At 38.3% G+C, this 21,076-nt stretch overlaps 2 protein-coding genes across 4 annotated transcripts; one reads left to right on the top strand and one right to left on the bottom strand.

Annotated features, from left to right (window-relative positions):
- Nucleotides 1–218: 218 nt before the first annotated feature.
- On the bottom strand, nt 219–6,356 carry LOC111243413 (uncharacterized). 2 transcript variants are annotated; one of them, XM_022788941.2, is made up of 7 exons: nt 6,129–6,356; nt 4,917–5,064; nt 4,352–4,654; nt 3,976–4,143; nt 2,794–2,936; nt 2,192–2,272; nt 219–1,633 (listed from the first exon to the last, which is right to left on the bottom strand). In XM_022788941.2, the coding sequence occupies exons 2-7, from the start codon at nt 5,045–5,047 to the stop codon at nt 1,575–1,577; spliced, it is 885 nt and encodes a 294-aa protein (XP_022644676.1). In that variant the 5' UTR covers nt 5,048–5,064; nt 6,129–6,356; the 3' UTR covers nt 219–1,574. The 2 variants fall into 2 exon arrangements, with proteins under 2 accessions (XP_022644676.1, XP_022644677.1); XM_022788942.2 differs by having other exon boundaries at nt 4,917–5,061.
- A 495-nt stretch (nt 6,357–6,851) lies between these two features.
- On the top strand, nt 6,852–19,067 carry LOC111243412 (E3 ubiquitin-protein ligase SHPRH). Of its 2 annotated transcripts, none has more exons than XM_022788938.2 (21): nt 6,852–7,226; nt 8,328–8,539; nt 8,796–9,073; nt 9,305–9,557; nt 9,750–9,874; nt 10,029–10,174; nt 10,413–10,554; nt 10,747–10,821; nt 11,200–11,340; nt 11,578–11,740; nt 11,976–12,144; nt 12,271–13,201; nt 14,031–14,190; nt 14,484–14,565; nt 14,918–15,032; nt 15,235–15,565; nt 15,843–16,053; nt 16,584–16,682; nt 16,872–17,049; nt 17,251–17,365; nt 17,623–17,765. In XM_022788938.2, exons 1-21 carry the CDS (start codon nt 7,108–7,110, stop codon nt 17,631–17,633), a joined length of 4,056 nt encoding a protein of 1,351 aa, XP_022644673.1. In that variant the 5' UTR covers nt 6,852–7,107; the 3' UTR covers nt 17,634–17,765. The 2 variants fall into 2 exon arrangements, with proteins under 2 accessions (XP_022644673.1, XP_022644672.1); XM_022788937.2 differs by having other exon boundaries at nt 6,876–7,226; nt 17,246–17,365; nt 17,623–19,067.
- Nucleotides 19,068–21,076: the final 2,009 nt, after the last annotated feature.

Here is a 21,076-nt window from a genome sequence, read left to right as displayed (position 1 = left end):
GAGACTGTCGTTGGAAGGCCCACTGTAAATGTCTGCTTTGCCTGACAAAGTTGTATCGATTCTCCTGTTTCTCTATTCTTTTGCGACTGCTAATCAAAACAGGAAGTTGTCGACCTTGCTTATTGGAATAAAGGTATCTTATTAAATATATATTGTTTTTTTTTTAATAAATTATTCTGTACATTAATTGCTTGTTATGAATAATTAAGCCTAATAAAGCCATTTATTTTATTTTTATTTATAAACCTCGTAAAATATATAAATACTCTTATAAAACCACAATGTTTCTGTATCGTAGAGCACGCGCAATCCTTGAATTTGCGAAACGTATACGTGTCGTATCTTTTCCTAAATTGCTCGCTGCGTTTGTCTTTTATACTTATTTTAATACCTTAACATTTACACAAAAACGAATTCGTGCATCTGCAAACGCGTTGCTGCCTGCTCGCTAATCCAAGCCAATCTTTATAGCTGACAGATCGAAGTTCTGAGAATATGCGGGTCACTTAACGGCAATTATTAAAAAAGGTACAGTGACAAAAATATTGAACGAATAGCCTGAAAAAATGTGCAAGAGCAGGTTGCCTTCAGGAAATCACAGCAAATGCAACTGTGATGTAAACCAGAAATTAGCTCGGCCAAATTCTAGCTCGACGCTATCATAAAATTCATCCATTCAGATCTTTAAATATTTTCTCTCATTTGCAAGATATTCTTTGAAAGTTTCACCAGCGTGAGAGGGAAAGCGGGCGAAAGAGGACACAAGATTACAATTTGTATCGATGTGATTGAGAAGGTTTTCTAGCGAAAGCATTTAGTCAAATACATCTGAAGTGTTTCCATGTAAAAAGGGATAATTCCGCTCCAGCGAAAATCAAGTAAAGTGACGTCTTTATAAAATGTGTAATTCTAATACGAGTGATAATTCGTTTTCTCCTATGTCAAAACTGCTGATTAAACAATGCTACATTTTACGCGAGGTTTTACAAATTTCGACTCTATAGCTTCTATGAAATTAACGTTAACTTTTGCGCAGAAAAGCTACATTTTTCTATCCACATTTGAAGCGTTCACGTTGCAAATTTCTACGAGATCCTCCGGCAAGTTATCAATAAAAAAATAGGAGATACTTATAACTCATAGCCGCAAAGGATTAGTTTAGCCTCTTTACACGGAAAGCCATCATATTGTCAAAATTATTTTGAAAAACACCTAATTTTAAACATTTACCACGGCTTGTGGCCGTTTTCTAGCATGAAACATGACGTTTAGTTATCATTCTTATTTCTTATCCTTTTACAACAACTACATTGTGGGCCACATAATTGCGTTTCCTCTACCCAATTTAAGCTTCGGCTACCAAAGGATTTGAGCAAGCTACTTTTGAAAATATTGATTCGTTTCTGGCAGTATGAGCCTTTGTTGTTGTTGTTGTTGTATATTTGTTTATTCTTTTAATATTTTATGTCATAGGGCTGTTATGTATAATACATAGTATACAGGTGTATCTGTATCTACCTAACTATAAGTTACGATAAAGCATAGCTGTCATAAATCACCGCGCGTTATCTATCTTATGGTAGACACGGCCCCCTGCTTGAGGCATCTCGTTGTACCTGAGGCTCGCAACGAACTGAAAAACAATTTAAGAGACATTAGTATTTTGGCTGACTACACGTACTTGCACTATAATTGCTGCTATTACTTCATGTACAACTGTCAGATTAAATCAAAGTCGGCGCTACAAGCGTTCAACTTTTATCCTAAACATCGACGATGTACGTTCTGAGGTACACAGCAGTAAATATTGTCGGCTATAGTAATCCGAAGATTCAACGCGTCTAGTACTAGCGGTCGAAATTTGTTATAATATACGTAAATAAATGATCAACTTTCAAACCAACAACTTGTTTCGGTACAAACTATAATATCCCCCCCCCCCCCCCAAACCTTTCAAAAATCCACAGTTTAATTTAAAAAAAAAAAATTGTGTGAAGGAGACTAAGCCCAATGTTCACATTCTTTTTATTCGGTAGCTGCCACGTGAGATGTATAGAAATGCGAAATCAACACAAATTACAAGCGCTCCGAGCCAATCATTATCCACTAGTTTAAAATGTAGCAATTTTTCTTTCAAATACGAAGTAGAAGAGACTAATGTGGATAAACGAACCCACCTAAGACTACTTACCGACAATATCAATATTTTCAGGTTTGATTGAATGGCATCTCATGTGTTGTCGCAATGAAGAACTCTGTCTATATATATTTCCTTCAAAAAAAGTAAACAATACTACCATTAGTGACCGACAGGTTGTCACAGGCGAACGCGTTTCACAGGCGTCAAAAGCGGCATCGTCACGTGATTTGGTAATGGGATAGGTTCTATATAGCTGGGTCAGACAGAGCGTTGTGATAGCAGAACGCTAGTTTGTAACGATATGAAACTAAAAAATCATCCATGGATAACTTACTCAAAAATAAAAGTAGTATAGTCTTAAGCAACTCACATGAAAATCGCAATCTTGAACATAGGATTGAGTTATGAATCAGGTTCTAGAAGTCGATAACTTTTAAACATTATTCAATTGCGTTGTACGAATCACGAAATGCCGTTAATGAAATTCTCGGAAACACGGTTTTGTCACCCATCGTTAAACTGACAATGTTTCAAACTAATGTCTGGCACCGTGCTGACCCGAAACTATACGATACATTTTCACTGTAGATAAAATATAAATAAGCAATTCTGCTGCATTTGTTTTCTTGATGCGTTCGCCATTGACCGCGTACCACAGTTAGTGCACTTGTAAGGCTTCTCAGCGGTATGAACAACGAGATGTTTGTAGAGCGACGAATACTCTGTAAACGATTTATCACAATCGGCAACGCGGCATCGAAATGGACGTTCTCCACTGTGAATGCGACAGTGATTCCTAAAGAAAGCAAACAATGTAAATATTAGATTATCAATAAACTGTTACACCATATAGATACAGAAATATAAATGAGCCGCTGTTTTACCGCATACAACATTTAGTACATGCAAAAGTTCTTGCAGAGTATTTCTTCAACGGTCGTACAATTACCTATAATGGATTAAAATTCCCAGATGAACTACAACTAAATTTCGAACTATCGATTTATAATTGAGCAGAAGACAGATTTAGGAGGCTGTGTGAAATGATCTAATTGAAACGCGTCGTTTAGCATTGGCCACCGAAAAAAGTGACTCCGCTTTAGAAACTCAGAGTGTAGCACTTTCCAGCCCCTTAGAAGCCGCTCCAACAAAGCACTGCTATTCTAAATCACTGAAACTTTTGAAAAGAAAAATTTCGCGTTAGCAATGTTCATGACGTCACCGTTATTGTTGTTCTTGACTAGTATGTTGAGCACCAATTGCTCTTTAAAATCAGAAAAAAGGTGCTAATTGTTTCATGCCGCTTTATTATTATACAAATGCGATCATTGACAAGATGCGAATGCGATTACAGCAGATCCTCCGTATTAAGAATTTACGAGCAAACATATAACCACTTAGCTACTACGACCAATTAGAAGCAAACAATGTATTTCTTTTATGTATAAACCGTTAGAGGAGCCCAGGCACTTCAGCACTAGTACACTTCTTATAAGAAGCATTGTCCATATGGTGAAAGGAACTGATTTGCTTATTGCTGTGTTCTTTTACTGTAGAGCGGCAAAAATGTAAGCCCGACTAAACAACGCTTTGACTTCCATATAAGACAAGGCACGAAGGGTTGGACGGTGTGTAAGCCGGACTGTTTTTTTTTTTGAAATTATGATGAATATTTGTATCCAAATCAGTTATACAAAACATGAATGCATTTGATGTCATCTAAATTAAAGAGAAATAATCCAACTAAATTTAACGAAATAATAGTTGTTGCGCCTGTTGCTCTACTATGTGATCAAGGAACATCAGTGGTTAAAGATCGTCAAAATAAAACTTACCGCAGATTAGTCACATTCCCGAAGGTCTTGCCACAATCAGCCACTTCACAGCGGTAAGGCTTTTCTCCACGATGACCTTTCAGATGCTCCGCGAGAATCCCTGCAGTCGTGAAACTTCTTCCACACCCAGGCTCCGTGCATCCGTACGGTCGATCTCCAGTGTGAATCCTGGATGAGTCCATTAAATTTAATCATGTTCGTGTTTTATAAGATTTAGATCCAATAAGCAAGCTAAATTATAAAAATATATAAAATTATATAAAAATAAACAAACCGAGTTTTTATAAAAACGAACATTTCTAAAATCCAACGCTTCGAGCAGTATGGTAGCTACGTTGTGTCTATATGCTGAGCTGGTTTATAACAGGTGGCTTACCTGCTGTGCCGCTTTAAGTCACTGGAGGTGGTGAAACCTTTCGTACAGAGGCCGCAGATGTACGGGGTTTCACCCGAGTGCTTCCGCTGATGAACTTTTAGAGCATACGAACTTGATAAAACAGCATTACAGAAAGGACAGCGGTGCGATTTTTGACTGTTTGAAGAGCTGCGTGCTGCGCGCTTGGTGCCAGCATTTGCCTTGCTACAGCTGTCGGTGCTAACAGTATTCTCCATCGGCTGCTTCTCTTGTGACGGTACTGTGATCGACGGAAAAATCTTTTCGTCACTATCGGTTAGCAGTCTGCAAGCAGAAAAATTCGCAAGGAACAACTCACATTTTAAAGTAGCCTTGCGATCTGTTTACTATATGATAAAATAGATTTAAATCCTCGTAATTGCAGAAGCTTCAAGTAATATTATAAATGGCAAACAGGAATAACGCAGAACAACACCGTCTTCTTATTAGCTTACCACTACCAACGGAAATGCTACAGTTTGCGGACATCATTTGGACAAATTAATATATATATAATAGACAGCTATACGATAAAATTTCATCTTACACTTGTAAAGGAGAAGAACTTTCTGCTGACTGATATAACGGATCATTTTCTGGCTGCGCAAGAACGTGTGGCCCAACGATCTCTTCTAAACTTCCTGTCTCCAGGAGATCAAACTCAAACGCCTCCATCATGGTGAGTTTTTGAGCTACTGAAATCGAAGGAAGAATTAACTCGCAACATCGTATAGACTAAAATAGATTAGACGAGGTGCATTTTCTACTACTTATTACGTTATCTGATTAATTAGTTAATTAACGTTTCTTAACGCCTATATACTACCAGATAACTCTCAAATAAATTGTTTAATAAAAGCAATGCTGTAGTAAATTTGTAGGTTAAATAATATTTTTTAGTAAACCTATCCATAGCTCATTGAAAATCTAAAATAACAAAAACAAACTTTCTCTAAAATGTCTTTCATAATCCAACCTGCAGTAGTAAGGCACTTTTACTGAATAATCTGGCAGCTGACCAGTTAGATAAGCATCGAAGCATTTCATAGACACCTTGATTTCGTATCATTTTATAGCAACAGCAGCAAATGGAAACTGACTTTATTAATATAACTATATTGATAAAAGTAAATAAAACAGTTTAAAAGAGCTAAGAAAATGCCGCAATTTTCGGTCTTTCTAATAACTGAGTACAAACCAAGCCATAAGCAGTAATTTTGTATTGAACAAGATCGAATAAATTACTCTTTGAGACTTTTAAAACAGATAAGCTTAAGACCCTTTTTTAAAGACAACTTGCGACCAAATATAGGACTATCAAGCCATCGTTAACAACATTCGAACCCGTCTTGGAAACGAAAGTGATAAAGTTTTGGCAGAAAATAACTCCTTCACAAGATGATCGGTTCTGTAAAGATAGAGTAATTCAACCAAATATACGGCAAATGCTCTGCCGGAAACTGGTGAAATTGCGTAAGAAGAAAGTCTGTTCATAGGTTGAACATCGTCGATTTACAGAACTTCAGAAGCATATCGGGAACAGAATAATTGTGCGTACAGTTGTAGCTTTGTTGCAGAAATTAGACTCTTAAGGATATTAGGACACGGTCGGGAATTGTTAGCCAATATGTTAACTTTGTTGAATTCAAGTTCACATAAACTGAGGTAATTTGTATCAATCCTTTGGCGATCTATAATATCACATTTATATTAGCAAATACTCGTGCATTAAGAAAATGAATCAGGTAATGAAGTTTGCCTTTAGAAAATGTTTTCCCATTCTGCGCGGAAACTGCTTAGAGCCTGTCGGTCGGCTTGGGCTTATCCAGTTTTGACGATTTCACTGTTTCATAAATGTTTCAGAGTGTCCGAATACAACGGATTGGATATAGAGTACATTTTCAGGTCATATAAGTTGCTGGCAAATCAAAAGATGCGCCGGCATTTCATTTTAGAACGAACACCACAAAACCGAGGACAGCACATTTCTGTTTGTGTACGAAAGTCTCGAAGTAGCAGACGACTCGTCCATGTGGTCCGCGCTGCGACCTTGCAGTTACACAGATATCAGCATTGCTACAGTGTTGTTTACATGAGTTAACTATTAAAGTAACACTTATATCTTTATCTTATATACAAGCTATACTTCGTGCAGGCTCATAGCCTCCTCTTATTGCGAGTCGGAAAGTTCATTGTTTCTTAGTTAACTACTGTAATAACAAGTCACGTACTATACAATTTTTGTAAGAAAAGTTATTTTTACAATCAGTCAAGAGAACGCCAATAACGACAGTTCGCGACTACTTTTACAGTACTAGACAACATAGATAAGTATATTTTGCAAAAATGGCGCAAATCGGTAGCAATTTAGGTAATCAACTGGCTGAGCCTTGCAGCCCTAGCCGTGAGCGAAACCATTCATTCGTTCTTATTTTTCCATTGACACTCGTGTTCGACCTACTCTCCTTCCGCTAGGCTGTCGCTGTAAACAACACTATAAGCAGAATAGCAGACTCTGCCCCAGTAGAGAGAAAGACCACAGCCTCTTTCGTGGATATATTTAACTAATATTTAGTTCCGAGATAATTAGTTAGTGAAAAAATCTGGTATAAAGGCAGTATGGCTTGCACCGGTTATTGTAATGGACCCTCAGCTGAATTCTTATTCAAGGAAGCAACGCGTGGAGCCGCCTAGTCCGTAAGCGGATTTTCTCAGTGTAGAGAAGTAAAAGATTCGAAATGGCAAGTGAACAGATGGACACACCAAGTGCCATGTCCCAGCAGTGTGGCAGTGTAATAGAATCGTCGGCTAATACTGACATTCCATCTGTAGCAGGAACATCTTTGTCGTCTCGAAAGTAAGTTGACTAATATTCTGACTTTTTCAAAAATAGTATCGTTGTCTGTGGGCAGCTTTGGTGTAGCATTGGCAAATTTTCGAAAATAAAGAAGACCCTTTTTTCTTTGAAATGCTTTATTTTGTGGGTTAACAATTATATTAATAACTTATTACCAAGCAGAACAGTGTGTAGTGCTTAGTTAAAAGATTCTTGCATTACTGGGATACCTTTTATTTTTTACCGATTGGCAACTGTGCAAAAAATAAGTCCGTTCACATAAAGCCACAACGCGTAAATATGTAGTTAATAGTTGATTAAAATACCTTGTACAATGATGAGGTCGAATTGATTTAGTAAATTCGTTAAAATAAAATGTGTTTTCTGCCCCGCTTCAAGTGAGATAAACACAGTGAATCACAGAGTATATTTTTTGAAATCTTGAATCATCGGTTGAGCCTAAAATTGCAACGACATTGTAATGGGGCAGAGAATTTCAGAAGGAAGTGATTGAACAATGGTTCCAAGTGTAAAAAATGTAGGAGTAAAGCAAATATGCTTAACAATAACGGAAAGCATAGTTAATATCTAATACAATGAAAATTGGCTAAAGCGGAACTGGAATACGACATGGCTGAGCGTCGTGTTGTTTCAAAGTAACCAACTAGTAGTACTTCCAACCAAAGTAGATTTCTCGTCATTTGCTACTGTGAGGGTTTACATCGATAACCGTTTTTCTCAACGTTTCTTGATCTTCAAACCTTTGCTTTAGCTTCTTGTCGCCAAATAACGTTGAAAATCTGCGTACTTTGGTGGAACGTTGTGATTCTGTAAACCCACTAAGTGGCTTTTGTTAGAACACTGTGAGTTAAGCCTGATGAGCATGAAGTGGCCAATTTTTTCTACATAATGTCAAACTTTTTAAACAGAATTTAAAAAGGTAACCGCCTGTTTTAGAGTGAATTATTTCTTGTAGAAGTTCAACCAAGTTAATTAAAAAAAAGACCTGATAATTTCAAACGATTATTCCCTTCGAAAGAAACATATATAAAAAAAAAAACTATTTTTTTTTATATTTGTTTTATTTGTTTTATTTTTTTAACTTCCGCTGCGTTATTTCAGGAAACGGCCTCCGATCCGTTTGTCTGCGGCGGAGCAGGTGCGATTGACATGGACGGCACGACAAACTGAACCGCCAATAGAAACATGTTCAGTGGACATGCAACCCGAAACAGAAATGGAAATTGGTGCTACACCAGCAAAATTAGATATATTTGCCGGCCAAGAAATACGTCTCACACCGAAAGCCCCAGTTCGGCGGAAAAAAAAAAGCGGTGAGTTTTTCTTCTGTAGAATGTGCAAAACGCGTACTGAGTTGTTTCAAAAGCTGATCGCAGGTAACTATATAGGATATAATTATTGTTAAGACTATTGGGATCATTAAGGTACCGTCAGGCTAATAATAAATTCATCACTGGAGTCATTTAATGACCTTTGTTGCTCAAAATCATACTCATAGGATTGAGCGATGGTTTATTTACACGTTTGATACATAGCGGTAATGTTGGTGCTTATTGGATCTCTTTCCAGTCAAGGAAATAATACAATCTCGTATTTCTAAAGAGTACGCACTTTCATTGCGCCTGATTCCGTTTGAACCTTCACACAAGTCGCACTTTCAACTTGGAGAAATAATTTTAAGAGGTAGTAAACTCGATGCACCAGGGCTATGCACTAATATCGCCGGGGACGATTCTGATGGAAATATTACCGGTGCTAAGAATGCAGGCATTTATTGGGCTTGTAAGAGCACAGATGAAGGAAGCCCAATGCACCTCTTTTGGAGGGATCCTACTGCTGATGATGAGGTAGGTACTGATCAAAAATGCCTATGAAAAAAGAATTAATCGGTTTATACAGTGATGCTGTGTGCAAATACCATTCAGTTCAATTTCGGTCTTGATTTATAATTCAACTATTACTTCAGGGATAGCGAGACTTCGAACTCGTTAGTGCTTCTCAACGTTGTTTCTAATAGTAGGTACACTATCAGAAATGTCGCGTAACTTAAAAAGCTCACGCAATTACTGTTGTCATAGCTTGGCTTTCGTGAAGTGACTGCCAATGTTCCAGCATACGTGATCTCCGCTCTATCTTCCCGACACCGTTCTATGTCCGGGGCAGCGCTACTATGTCTTCGCGAGTGTTCGAGTCCAACCTCACTTTCTGTCACTGTATTGTTGTCCGAACGTGCTCTTCGTAATATTGCATATCGCTACGAGGCGCCGACCAAACAACCAAACGTCAGCATGCAAATTATAGTAAAATTTTTCTTCGGAATTGATTATACCGGTGAGATATAGGTAATATGTACAACGCTTTACAACATACTCAAGATAAAAAGTATCCGGTAAGAATTTTCAAATAGGCTTTTACACTAATTGATTAATGAAATAATTCTTAAGTAGATACTTGTTTGAGCTAGGCATATTCGTGAAACATGAATGAAGATATAACACGGCAACATACTGTCGAATTTTTCAGAAATGGGTAATCAGCTGGCTATCCACCCCGATTATGATCGCTTATTATACCAGGAAGTGCTGGAAACTCAAAGGGCTGCTGGCATGCTTCCCATCAGTGACGATAAACTACAATGCCCTCTCCAGGTAGCATATAAGAATTGTTATAAGAATTTCCTTTTATTTACAATAAAGTAAAGGTCGTTGTTTCTAAGTGTTTGAATGAAAAGACTAGAATAGCTCTTGTTTAATTCATCAATATATACATCTGAAAGAGACTCCGTGCTTCCGATGGTCACAGGTGACTCTACGAGAATATCAGCGTGAAGCTGTAACATGGATGGTTGCGATGGAGACATGTCCACCGTCAGTAGGACCTGTTGAATTATGGCAACCGCTAAAGGATTCACAAGGCCTTACTGTATATTATAACAGATTTTCTGGATGGCGAGTATTAGCTCATTATTTCTGAATCTGTGCATTAAGGATAGAACTACCGTTTCGTGATCATGTGTGATAAATTGTTATTTTTTCAGTAAAGTATTGTGATAGTTGTGATCGAAACAACTGTGTATTCGAAGTCGTACAGGTAACACCGATTTATTCTTACCTTTTACTCACGAAACTTACGTATAATAACGATATCTTCATGTGAAAGACTCGGAACTTTTCTTTTTCTTTAAAGGTTTGGCAGTCGAGTATCTAGTATTGGGAATACCGAAGGCCGCCCCCCGGGTGGTATTTTAGCCGATGAAATGGGTCTTGGTAAAACTCTTGAAGTAATTTCATGTGTTCTGGCTCATCCGCGTCCTGGTTTTCCAGTGATGGTAAGTACTCCAAAAACCTTCATGTACATAATATTCTTCTGTATAAGTTTGTGCCGGCCAGTGAAAACTAATTTCTTCAAGGTATCGGAGTGGTGTTCTGTTTTAAGCGCATATGAATGACACCTTTATGGTTAAACGGGCCAAATTGGTCGAATCTAACGCGTACATCCTTCACGTATTTCTTTGTCACAGGAAGACCAGCAGGGGATTGTTTTGGTAGAGGACTCCAAGACACTGACTCAGTTCTCTTGTACTATCTGCAGTAGGGTGCGTTCTATTACATTTTTTTTTATTTATCGTGTATTCAGTCGCATTTATTTTATAATTCCTTTTAGGCTCCGTTTTAATATCTGTATGGCGCAAAATTATTGACCGTGGTCTTCACCCATCAGCTGAAACCAAGAAACGAGCAGTTAGTTAGTTGGTGGAGTGAAAGTTCTCCAGGCAACCGTATGGTTTTACAGCAGACATTCAATCCTAGGAGTTACATCTAAAGATCTGATAGAAAAACGGCCGTTTATGAAGAACTTAATACCTAACTGTAATACATGAGTTGAATTCCTTATGTTTAGAGGTACCATATGCGGTAAAATATACCGATATGGATGAATTACGGATTGATTCTCATGGATATGAACTTTATAGGTGAATGAAGCAAAGTGCGCCGAAAACGTATCGTCGAAGTGTCCGCAGTGTTGGGCAGCTGAAACTGCTGAAAAGCCTCGGCCTATAAAAAGCACCCTTATTGTCTGTCCAGCCACCATTTGCGAGCAGTGGACCGATGAGGTTTGTCTGTTACTTAGATTTAAATGAATATAGATTGTTAGGAAGTCATATATGACCATCCCAAGACGATATCAGACAACCGCTGTCTAATGACCCTCCAGGAGACAGTTCGGCACCTTTGTATTTACCGTTTTAGTTTGAAATGGGGAAAAAACTTTGAACATTGTAACGCCCTACATTGCCTATTAAGGAGTCACGAAATACAAGACATAAAGATGTTCTTACGATCTACTTCAGATTAATTGGCTAGTGGGTGGCGACTGTTCACTTCAAGTCTTCGTCTACGGAGGTGTATCAAAACATGGCTACATTCCTCCTGATCGCTTGGCTGAGTTTGACCTCATTATCACAACCTACGAAGTACTACGCAAGGAGATTCATCACGCAAACATTGCTCTTGGTAGATTACTGAGGAGCGCACAGTTCAAGTTTCCATAGTCTATATTCGTTGCAGCTCACATTTTCCAAATGAAGGCATTTTATTTATTAATTCATTATTGAGTTGAATGCATTGCTAGCACTGTAAAAAAATAACATTTTGAGACATGAAACTAAAATACAGAATAGTGTTTTTTATGTCTGTGTATGTTTAACAATTTTTTCTAACGATTGACTTCTCCAACAATCGGTCGAAGAGCCTCAAACGGAGACATCTCGCTTTCGTACTCCGAAGCGCTATCGCGCATCACCTTCCCCATTGGTATCTGTCGAATTCTGGCGAGTTGCCCTCGACGAAGCCCAAATGGTTGAACAGTGCACGGTAAGCGCCGCGCAAATGGTGCTCAGCATACCAGCAGTGAACAGGTGCTTAGAATAAAAGTGAATTCCACTTAATATTTATTTATATATTTATATATTTATTAAACACAGATGTCATATTTTTTAAGAGGTGGTCATTTAAGTGTGTTATGTCATGTATCATGTCAACAGGTGGTGCGTCACAGGCACTCCGATACATCGCGGCTTAAACGACCTGTACGGTCTTTTTGTTTTCCTTCGACTGTCACCATTTGACGAAGAACTGTGGTTTCGGACGTTATTGGCTGAACCGTTTGCTCGAGGTAATGCATCGCCTTTGATCAATGTGCTGTCACGTTGTTTCCGTAGGATGAGTAAAGCCGAAGTGTGGAATCAGTTAGGTCTTCCTCCTCAACACATTCATGCGCACAATCTAAACTTTATGCCAGTCGAAGAAGTGTTCTACAAATCGCAAGCAAGGGAGTGCGCCCATCGAGCTTTCCGTGTTGCCGACCGTTTTCCTCAAGACGCTATTATTGAAAAGATGCCTAGATCGGACATGATTACACTTTTAGGCCCGTTAAAACGACTTCGACAAGCTTGCACTCATCCTCAAGCAGTCCGAGGTGCTGTAATTTCACTACGAAGTTCAACCTACTCGATGAATGACCTTTTAACGGCGTTAATTAAAAAAACTGTGCAAGAAGCTGAGGAATGTCATCGACGTATAATTATGTCTTTAAACGGCTTGGCTGGAATCGCGCTATTGAGGTTAGATGTAACTTCAGCTGCTGATTTTTACCGGCAGGTGTTATGGTCGATCCAGTCACACAAAGGTAACGTTCGAGCAGATCCTCTGCAACAGTTTCATACGTATGTCAATCTACATAAATTACTTGAGGACAACAACCAGCAGCTGGAAGTACAAATGGCAAGAACCGCGCGCCCTGGCCTTGATCGCTGGAATCCACAAAGCGTCGCAGCAACCTCTAATGGCTATATGGTGCAGGATCTTGCTCAGGAGTGGGCCCCTCACCCACAAGTAGGTGTTTATGGCACCCCAAGGGTACCATCTATACCTCGCGCACCTGGCGACGACAGTCTGATGGAGCAAGCCTACCAGGTTAGTGAATATTAAATATTCTCAAAAATTTACCCCAGGCATGGATTGGTAGTAGTGCTCCTTACCTGTAACCGTTTTGATATTAAGCCTTTAACACTTTTACAAAAATGCAGTTATAACCGTGGTAGAAATAATGTTCTTGAAAATCTCTAGAGACCGTAAGCTTATCAAAAAAGTTGCAAAGTGATTTTGTCGCTCAGCTAACCTTGTCCCCGTGGAGCCTTTTGAGGGTATGGAAATCTGTACCCTATTTGGACTGAGAAGTTCGTTTTACTCACCTGACCGGGTTTATTTGCTAAAATTAGGTTTTTGAGGCTCTTACTTATTTAGACACATGCAAAAACTGCTAGCCGGAAAAAGTTACGCGGGAGTCAAGGAGGTCGGAAAATGGGTCTCCGACTATTTTGATTCAAGGAGCTGACGATTCCGGTGCGAACTAACCGTTAATTGGGAGAACCGCTCGTCAAATCAATAATTAGTTCAATAAATAAAGTTTTCACATTGTTTTGCAAAAAAATATATTGGTTAAAAAGGCTAAAAATGTATTTGTGCATCTACTGTAATCTTTAGAGTCAAACTTAGGTTCTAATGAAATATATCAAATAAATATGTTTGAATGCTTCAAATAACCCAAAAGTTTTTACCTCCTTCTAGTTCTGAAGCTTCCGTAACTGTCTATGTAGTAGGTCTAATATTTTCTGTTAAAAAATCCGTACACAATCCAGTGGTTGCTAAGCATAGGGCTATAAGAGTTGTCTGTCCACATTACAGGCCTTATGTGCCTCGCGTGTCATTGCTTTCTAATTATCGTACGCATTTGATGACACAGGTGCGTGACAAATATTTGAAGAAATTTATTGAGGCACAGAAAGCGCTGCAAGTGGAAGTCGATGATGCTGGACGAAAACTAAGTGAACTCTCGCGTCAATATCAAGGACTCAAACATAATCGGTGGTACCACAAGCTCATTGATGAAGCTGACTCTAGAGGTCAGTCAAGATAAACATTCCGCTTACTAAACCTATCCCAAAGGGGAAGTTAGGGAAATAAAGCAGGGAATGTGTCTTTGTAATTTAATAGACGTGATTCAAAACTGATACAAATTAGTTGAAATTGGATAGCTCTAAAAGAGGTAAATATTGATAAAAGAAGCTAGTGTATGCAGTTGGTCTCAGTGATATCATGTTATAGTCTAAGTGTCATCGGGAGCTAAGTTGTAAAGATTATCATCGTTCCGTAACCAATTGTTGTTTTCAATTAACTTTTTATTTTGTTTTTCAAGGAGATGGGCATCGACTTGTGAAAAAAGTTAGGGAATACCTACTGGCTAGACAGACGCAGTTTGGAATGTGTCTCATCAATCGGTTTGTTTCTCTTAATCTTTTAATTAGAGATCGTTTAATTAGAGTCACAGAGTTTAATCTTAGTTGACGCTTTTTGGCTCAGATATTCAATTTTTATAGTAAAGTTGATCGTTCTGTTTTCGACATTCGTAATTTTGTTTCATATCAAGTATTGTAGTATTCATCATATTGAATCATATCAAGTACACCTTGAAAAAGACATCTATAGCAGATAAGTCGCTTACAGGAAACGCTACGATTCGTTGTTTCCAACCTCATCGAGAGAGAGACCCGTACATAGTTACACAAAAAACAAATAATTTTGTAACATTAAGAAATTATATATATATATATATATGGTTTCTCGTTTCAGTTTCAACGATTGTAATGGTTTGAAATATCTTATCCAGAGCTGTCTTGACATATTGCTCGAAAGCAGGGCGAATCTCCTGAAAGTGATATCACAGTTTGCTGCTGCTCCCACTCGGGTACGTGGTCAGTACACCAACCGCACAGATGATTATACGATATTTCGATAGATTCTGAAGTGGTGGAAAGCATTAATAATAATACTTTTTATAAACCAGCAAAACACAGACTTAAAGTTGTAGTTACAGTTAGTTAGTTAGTGGTGAGTAAGGTTGAATTTGATTCATCACATGTTTAATTTCGATTTCTTGTATTTTTCAGGAGGACATGCAGTCGGCGATCATGTGTCACCTTCGGCCCGTAAAGAAAAAACGGGCCAAATGCCGTTATTGCCTAGCTAAAGAGATGATTACAGCGTACGAGGGTAAGCTATTTTCGATTGATCCCCAGTTCACATCCAAGGATCAACTTGAGGAAGAAGATAACGAGCTGTTAGAGGATCTTGAGGACGAATTTGAAAGCAAAAAAAATGACCCGCTGGCAGACAGCGATCTGACTAAAGGCTCGGGCGTACAAAAGAAAGGCCACTGGCTACCTGCTGACACTGAGAAGATACTCACGTTCCTTGCCAGCTTCGCCAAATCATACACCAGTAAGGATTCTCTCGGTGTTTTCGAGTCTATAGGTAGTTATAGTATAAATGCTCTCATTGATGAAATAGTAAATAGTAAACAACAACTTCAACATCCGCCAGCCAGTGTTCCCATTTGAGCAGTGGTAAATGATAACTAGCAATGATTAAATTGCACTGACTGGGGGGGAATTTAGTAAAAATATTCTGTTATAGTTTCATCTATCGGCTGCCTTTTGCCGTCTCGAAAATACTCATACATGTGAAATATTTATAACTGATTGTATTCCATACGCAGCTTATCCAGACGTGGCGCATGATGGAAGTGTTCAATGCAAATACATGTGTGCGTTGCGTACTGAATACGTTACATTCAGCAAGTACTACGCAGGCACAACCATTTACGTAGCAGCTCTAGACGAACTCGAAATGGCCGCGCTACGAATGGAACTTGCTCCCGATGATAAAACATTCAAGAAAGGCGAGGAGAGACCATCATACATTATACGGTAGGGCAACGAGGCGTTTTCTGCTTTTTTTTTTTCTTGAAAATTAACTGGACTTAAAAAATGTTCGTATATGTAAGTTGAGTAACAACCTAATTGAATGACAGTTTAAATGGGCGGCAAGTGGAAAATAGGATCCACATATTGATCCAATAAATTCAATCGCGTATCAAATAATGAGAGTGCTCTTCTACTATTCTACAAATAATACATCAGAAACCAAAAAAAAAAGTGCAAGATAATGTCAGAGTTTATTTTTACATAAAAAAGTGGCTTTGCACATAGTGAAAATACTTTAATTTTTTTTGCATTTTTTACCAAAGTCTTTGCTGGATTTGAAGAAGACAAATTAATAGGGCGGCCACTTTGATTTTCAGCCAACTTTCATAGCAGTATTCCTTTATTTTTACGGCATCATCGTACAGGATATGCAAGTTGCTGTTGAATGCACATACTCTTCGTTCTTCAGTTAAATGTTTAGGTTGTTAAAATGTGTATAGCAGATTAACGTATTATGTATTTTGTTACCACAGTCGAGCTGAATTAGAACCGCAAGCAGCTCAGCTAAGCTCTACGAAGCTTACAAGCGAAATTGAGCTACGAAAAAAACTCGGTCAGTTATTCTATCTCAGGTTAGTTTTATTAATTCTCAATGGCAGTACCGGATAGTGAAATGTTCATACGTTTATTCTATAACACTTACATATATTAGCTGCTACCTCAACTTTTTGTATGACGTTTCTACTGAACACGTTGTTATAAACTGTATCCCGTTTACTGCAACCAATGCTTCTGTTAATGTGACTGCTGATGACTTAAAGGAATTTGGAAAAAGCAAATAGTCTTGTGACTAACTCCAATCCCGAGGAATGTCCAACATGTCGAGGCGTACTCGGAGAACGGTGGAGCGTTCTACACTGCGGTCATTCCGTTTGCCTCGAATGTATTGAGCTTCTTCTCAAGAATCACTGTCCACCCAACGTTAATACCGATCGGCAGGTAAAATTAAAGTTACATCTATTCAATTATGTATACTTATTGTACGCTATTGTCGTCAAGAAATTCGCGAGTTGGTACAATGTTGTATAAGCTAAATGTCGTTATTTCAATAGGCTGCAAATTGAGCTCGTATCACACTAGCAATATTGAGCTGCAAACTAGCAGATGTGCTAACAATGGCCTGTTACCTCTTTAGAGCAGTGGGGAATCGTGGATCCGAGTTCCGTGTCCAATGTGCAGAGAGCTTTCAAATCAGGACGAAATCTTCTACGTGGATACCAACCGGCAGAAGAATGCCGTCACAAAAGATATAAAGGTTGGTAGAAATCTATTTAATAATATACAATGTTTTCGATCGATGCTTTCGAACTGAGTGTTTTTTTTAAACTCTGGCAAGTTATATTTTACCTTTTGATTATGTCTATATAGGTGTGGTCATCTCAGATATACTGATGCACTTATAAAAACTGGCCGTTTCGTTATTTTTTGCCGTTTCAATGTCTATCGAGGAAAAGACGCTTATTATTACTAACCATTAGAACATTAACATTAACCTGTCATATAACGTACTAGGTGGCTGGTAATTACTCGACAAAAGTTGTGGGAGTTGTGGAAACCCTGCTACGCATTCGCATGGAAGAACCAACAGCCAAAGCGTTAGTGTTCTCGAATTGGCCATCGGTTCTCGTTGTTCTACAGAAGGCTCTAGTCGAGAATGGCATCTCCCATGTGATGCTTTTATCAAATGGGGCACTGCAACGTAAACTCAAGATGTTTAAAAAGAATCCCGACATTACCGTGCTCCTCATGCCCATTGCTTTGGGATCGAAAGGCCTCAATCTGACGGAAGCGTCACATATTCTGCTGGTCGAGCCTATGCTAAATCTTGGCGATGAAGTACAGGCCTTAGGCCGTATTAATCGAATCGGGCAGAAGAAAGAGACACACGTTCATCGATTTATGGTCAAGGCGACGATCGAACAACGCATCGTTGAATTCACCAAAAGTAAACGAGCAGACATAAACATAGTGGAAAATGATAAAGACAATGCGAACGCACATGTTAATCAGGAAGAGCAGGAGGGCATAACGGTTCACCAGATGACGGATCTCTTTGCGGCTGAATTTCAGAATAATTGAAAGACACCGAGCACAAGAACCAGATCAAATACCAATTAATTGAAAAATTTCTACTAATGATTTTCATAAGCTATTCGTATAACAAATATTTTAAATGTAATTAAACAAATTACAAAATTCTACAGTGCATGAATGGTAACTCCTTTTAGTGGCAAATTGGGTATTAATTGCTCCACTGCTAGCTGCAGTGCAGTAGTTAATAAGAAGCATATTATACATATGTATTTACTACCTTCATCGCGCTCGTCAGGCACTGTATATAATACCTAATTATACATACACCTTTAATGCAACATTCTATAATATCACGTTTCATTGTGATGTTCTGTCCAATACATAACAGTGGTTACGTTATATACGTCAGTTAGTACATATTGGTAGAGACCTTAAAGACTACATATTTGCGCAATATAATTATTGACGTATGAACACTCAGTTGTGTTTGGTGTCGGTAAGATTTGCCGTTATCTTAAATAAGGCTTTTTGAAGCTCGAAACTCTTGTGAACCTTCCTCTATTATATAAATTGTATTTATCCCTCATGATTATAGCCCTGTCTACCTATCGCTAAGCAGTGTACATAATAATTACGGTGATAAATGGGGAGAAAAGTAAGATATGATACGAAGTGTTCGTGCAAACAATGCATGTGAATTTCTTCGATATTGTGTTACATATTTTTACTGAATTGTCTTTATGTTCAAAGAATTTGTAGCATAAGTAGTCTAAAATTTGACAACATGATGTGACTTCAGTGGAACATGGCTTAAATGCAGATTCAGCAAATATACGTCTTATTTATGTTGCCTTCCGGTGAAAAAATGACATGTAAATAAATGAAAAATAAATCATATCAGCCCACCGCAGGCAACAGGTGAAGATCTAGACTTTGATCATTTCTCCCTCACTGATGTCAGGAACAAAAATAAGGAAAGACACCACGTTTTATTGTAGGCAGCTATCTCTCTTTACTCGTAATGATTATAAACATCCAGCTGCTAGCTTTGGTTAAGCCTTTGTTTCGTAGTTGTACACATGCTTATACAGCTATCACTGGCGTCGCTTCCGTAGACGCGCCTCCTTATTCTTCAATAACTCGTCCTTTTATTTGAGAGATAAACGTTATGCTGAACTCCCTGCTAATTTTTACCTCGACACACTGTGATTGCTGTGATTCAAGTCTCTTGTATACCCTTTTTTCCTAGGTCTATTCAAGTGCATACCGTCTGTCTTCAGACTTATTCAATCTGATATGATATCGTGAAGCTCGATGTAAAGGCCCGCGAAAAGAAAGTTCCTTTTACCTTGTAAAATACCCTGGACCCGCGAAAAGAAGGTTCCTTTTACCTTGTAAAATAACCTGGGCCCGCGAAAAGAAAGTTCCTTTTACCTTGTAAAATAACCTGGAAGTCGCTCAATTTTGGGGATTCAATAACAACAGTCCAGCCATGCATATAAGTGCTCCATGCAGTTAGCTTAGCGAAACACCCTAGTGATTCAGGTCGTTGAAATCTACCACAGACTCCGAAATGGCCAAAGAAAAGGATCCGTGAAAACTTACCGTGTCGAGATAAAAAAGAACGTAACTTCACTCACTTTGTGGAATTATTCTAAACCGACATTATTTACTTAACTGACAAGAACTTAATCGGCAATAAAATTTTGGGCTTACTAAAATAAGCCCAAAATTAGATCTAAAGATATTTTTTGTAACGGTAGCATACTATCCCATACATTATACGTACAGATGGAACATAGACGTTTTACCAGGCAAAGATCTTAATGAAAGGCTTCAATAAATCTTTTGCGGTAAGCGCCAGAGCTCAACAATAAAGGAAGGGATTCTTGATCACGGTTTGAATACCCGAGGCCCAGAAATCGCTCCCAAGGTACAATGACGGCTATCCAGCGTATCTCTCTCTGTGTATCGAACTTTAACTTCAGCTGCGGCTTACTGAAAAATAGGAAAAAACATTCCGCATACGCGAAGTAGATGCGGGAACAACGTTCAGCCAGTTTCAGCCATATTTCTTAACCAGAGTAAACCGTCGTGGCAAATTACACGCAATTAAAAAGTGACGTTAATTTTTATATTTGGAGAAAGACTTAGGACAGGCACGAGAAAAATGGACTAGGAAATGCACTCATTACCTGAGGATGCTTCCGGTTGTAGCTAAGGACGTCCACCTATTTAAAAATGCCTGTTCTGACGAAAACAAACACTTCATGAACCTCGCAAAGCTACTGGGTGAATCTACAGCCGATAAAATAAGTACCTTTTACTGGTTTCTTTTTAAAGGGAATTTATATTGGAAGATAACGAGAGTACTCGGCGAATTGAACAAAAACTCTTCTAACATACTGAAACAATACGGATGGATTTCGAAGGGCAGACGTGTCAACGGAATGGCCTAATAACTGGGAAATATTCAACCTCAATTTATTTTTATAGATCGTCTAGGGCAGACAAATGCATATTAGATATACGCAAAAGGTCAAAACATTTCTTAGCTGATAAGCCAACCAAAGCGCAGTTTGCAGACAAAGGTAGACAGACTTAGGGTCTTCTGTGCAAAAGGGTTCGAGTTAATTTCAACTTGTACCGTGTTATATATGGTGGTATTGTAAAAATTCTAAAGGTTAAAGTCAGTTTGAATGCAGTTTAGTACCACTATATATTCTAGCAAGAAAAAAGGCTAACAATACACTTTACAAGTCTTTATACATAATATTAAAAATATTTTCTCTGTTTTGACCAAAATTGATATAAGCCCTTTTGCGGCGACGTACTTTCTACCGACCTATCTATCTATCTAGAAATACACCTGCAATGTTTTTTCTAAAAGCGTTTTTCCCGTAATATGCTGCGTAAACGAGGCTTTAGGCTG

The sequence above is a fragment of the Varroa destructor genome, unplaced genomic scaffold (genome assembly GCF_002443255.2).
Source record: "Varroa destructor unplaced genomic scaffold, Vdes_3.0 BEIS01000001.1, whole genome shotgun sequence".
In the NCBI taxonomy this organism is placed as follows: domain Eukaryota; kingdom Metazoa; phylum Arthropoda; class Arachnida; order Mesostigmata; family Varroidae; genus Varroa; species Varroa destructor.
The sequence above is the reverse complement of the archived record's forward strand: the minus strand, read 5'-3'. Positions and strand labels throughout refer to the sequence as shown.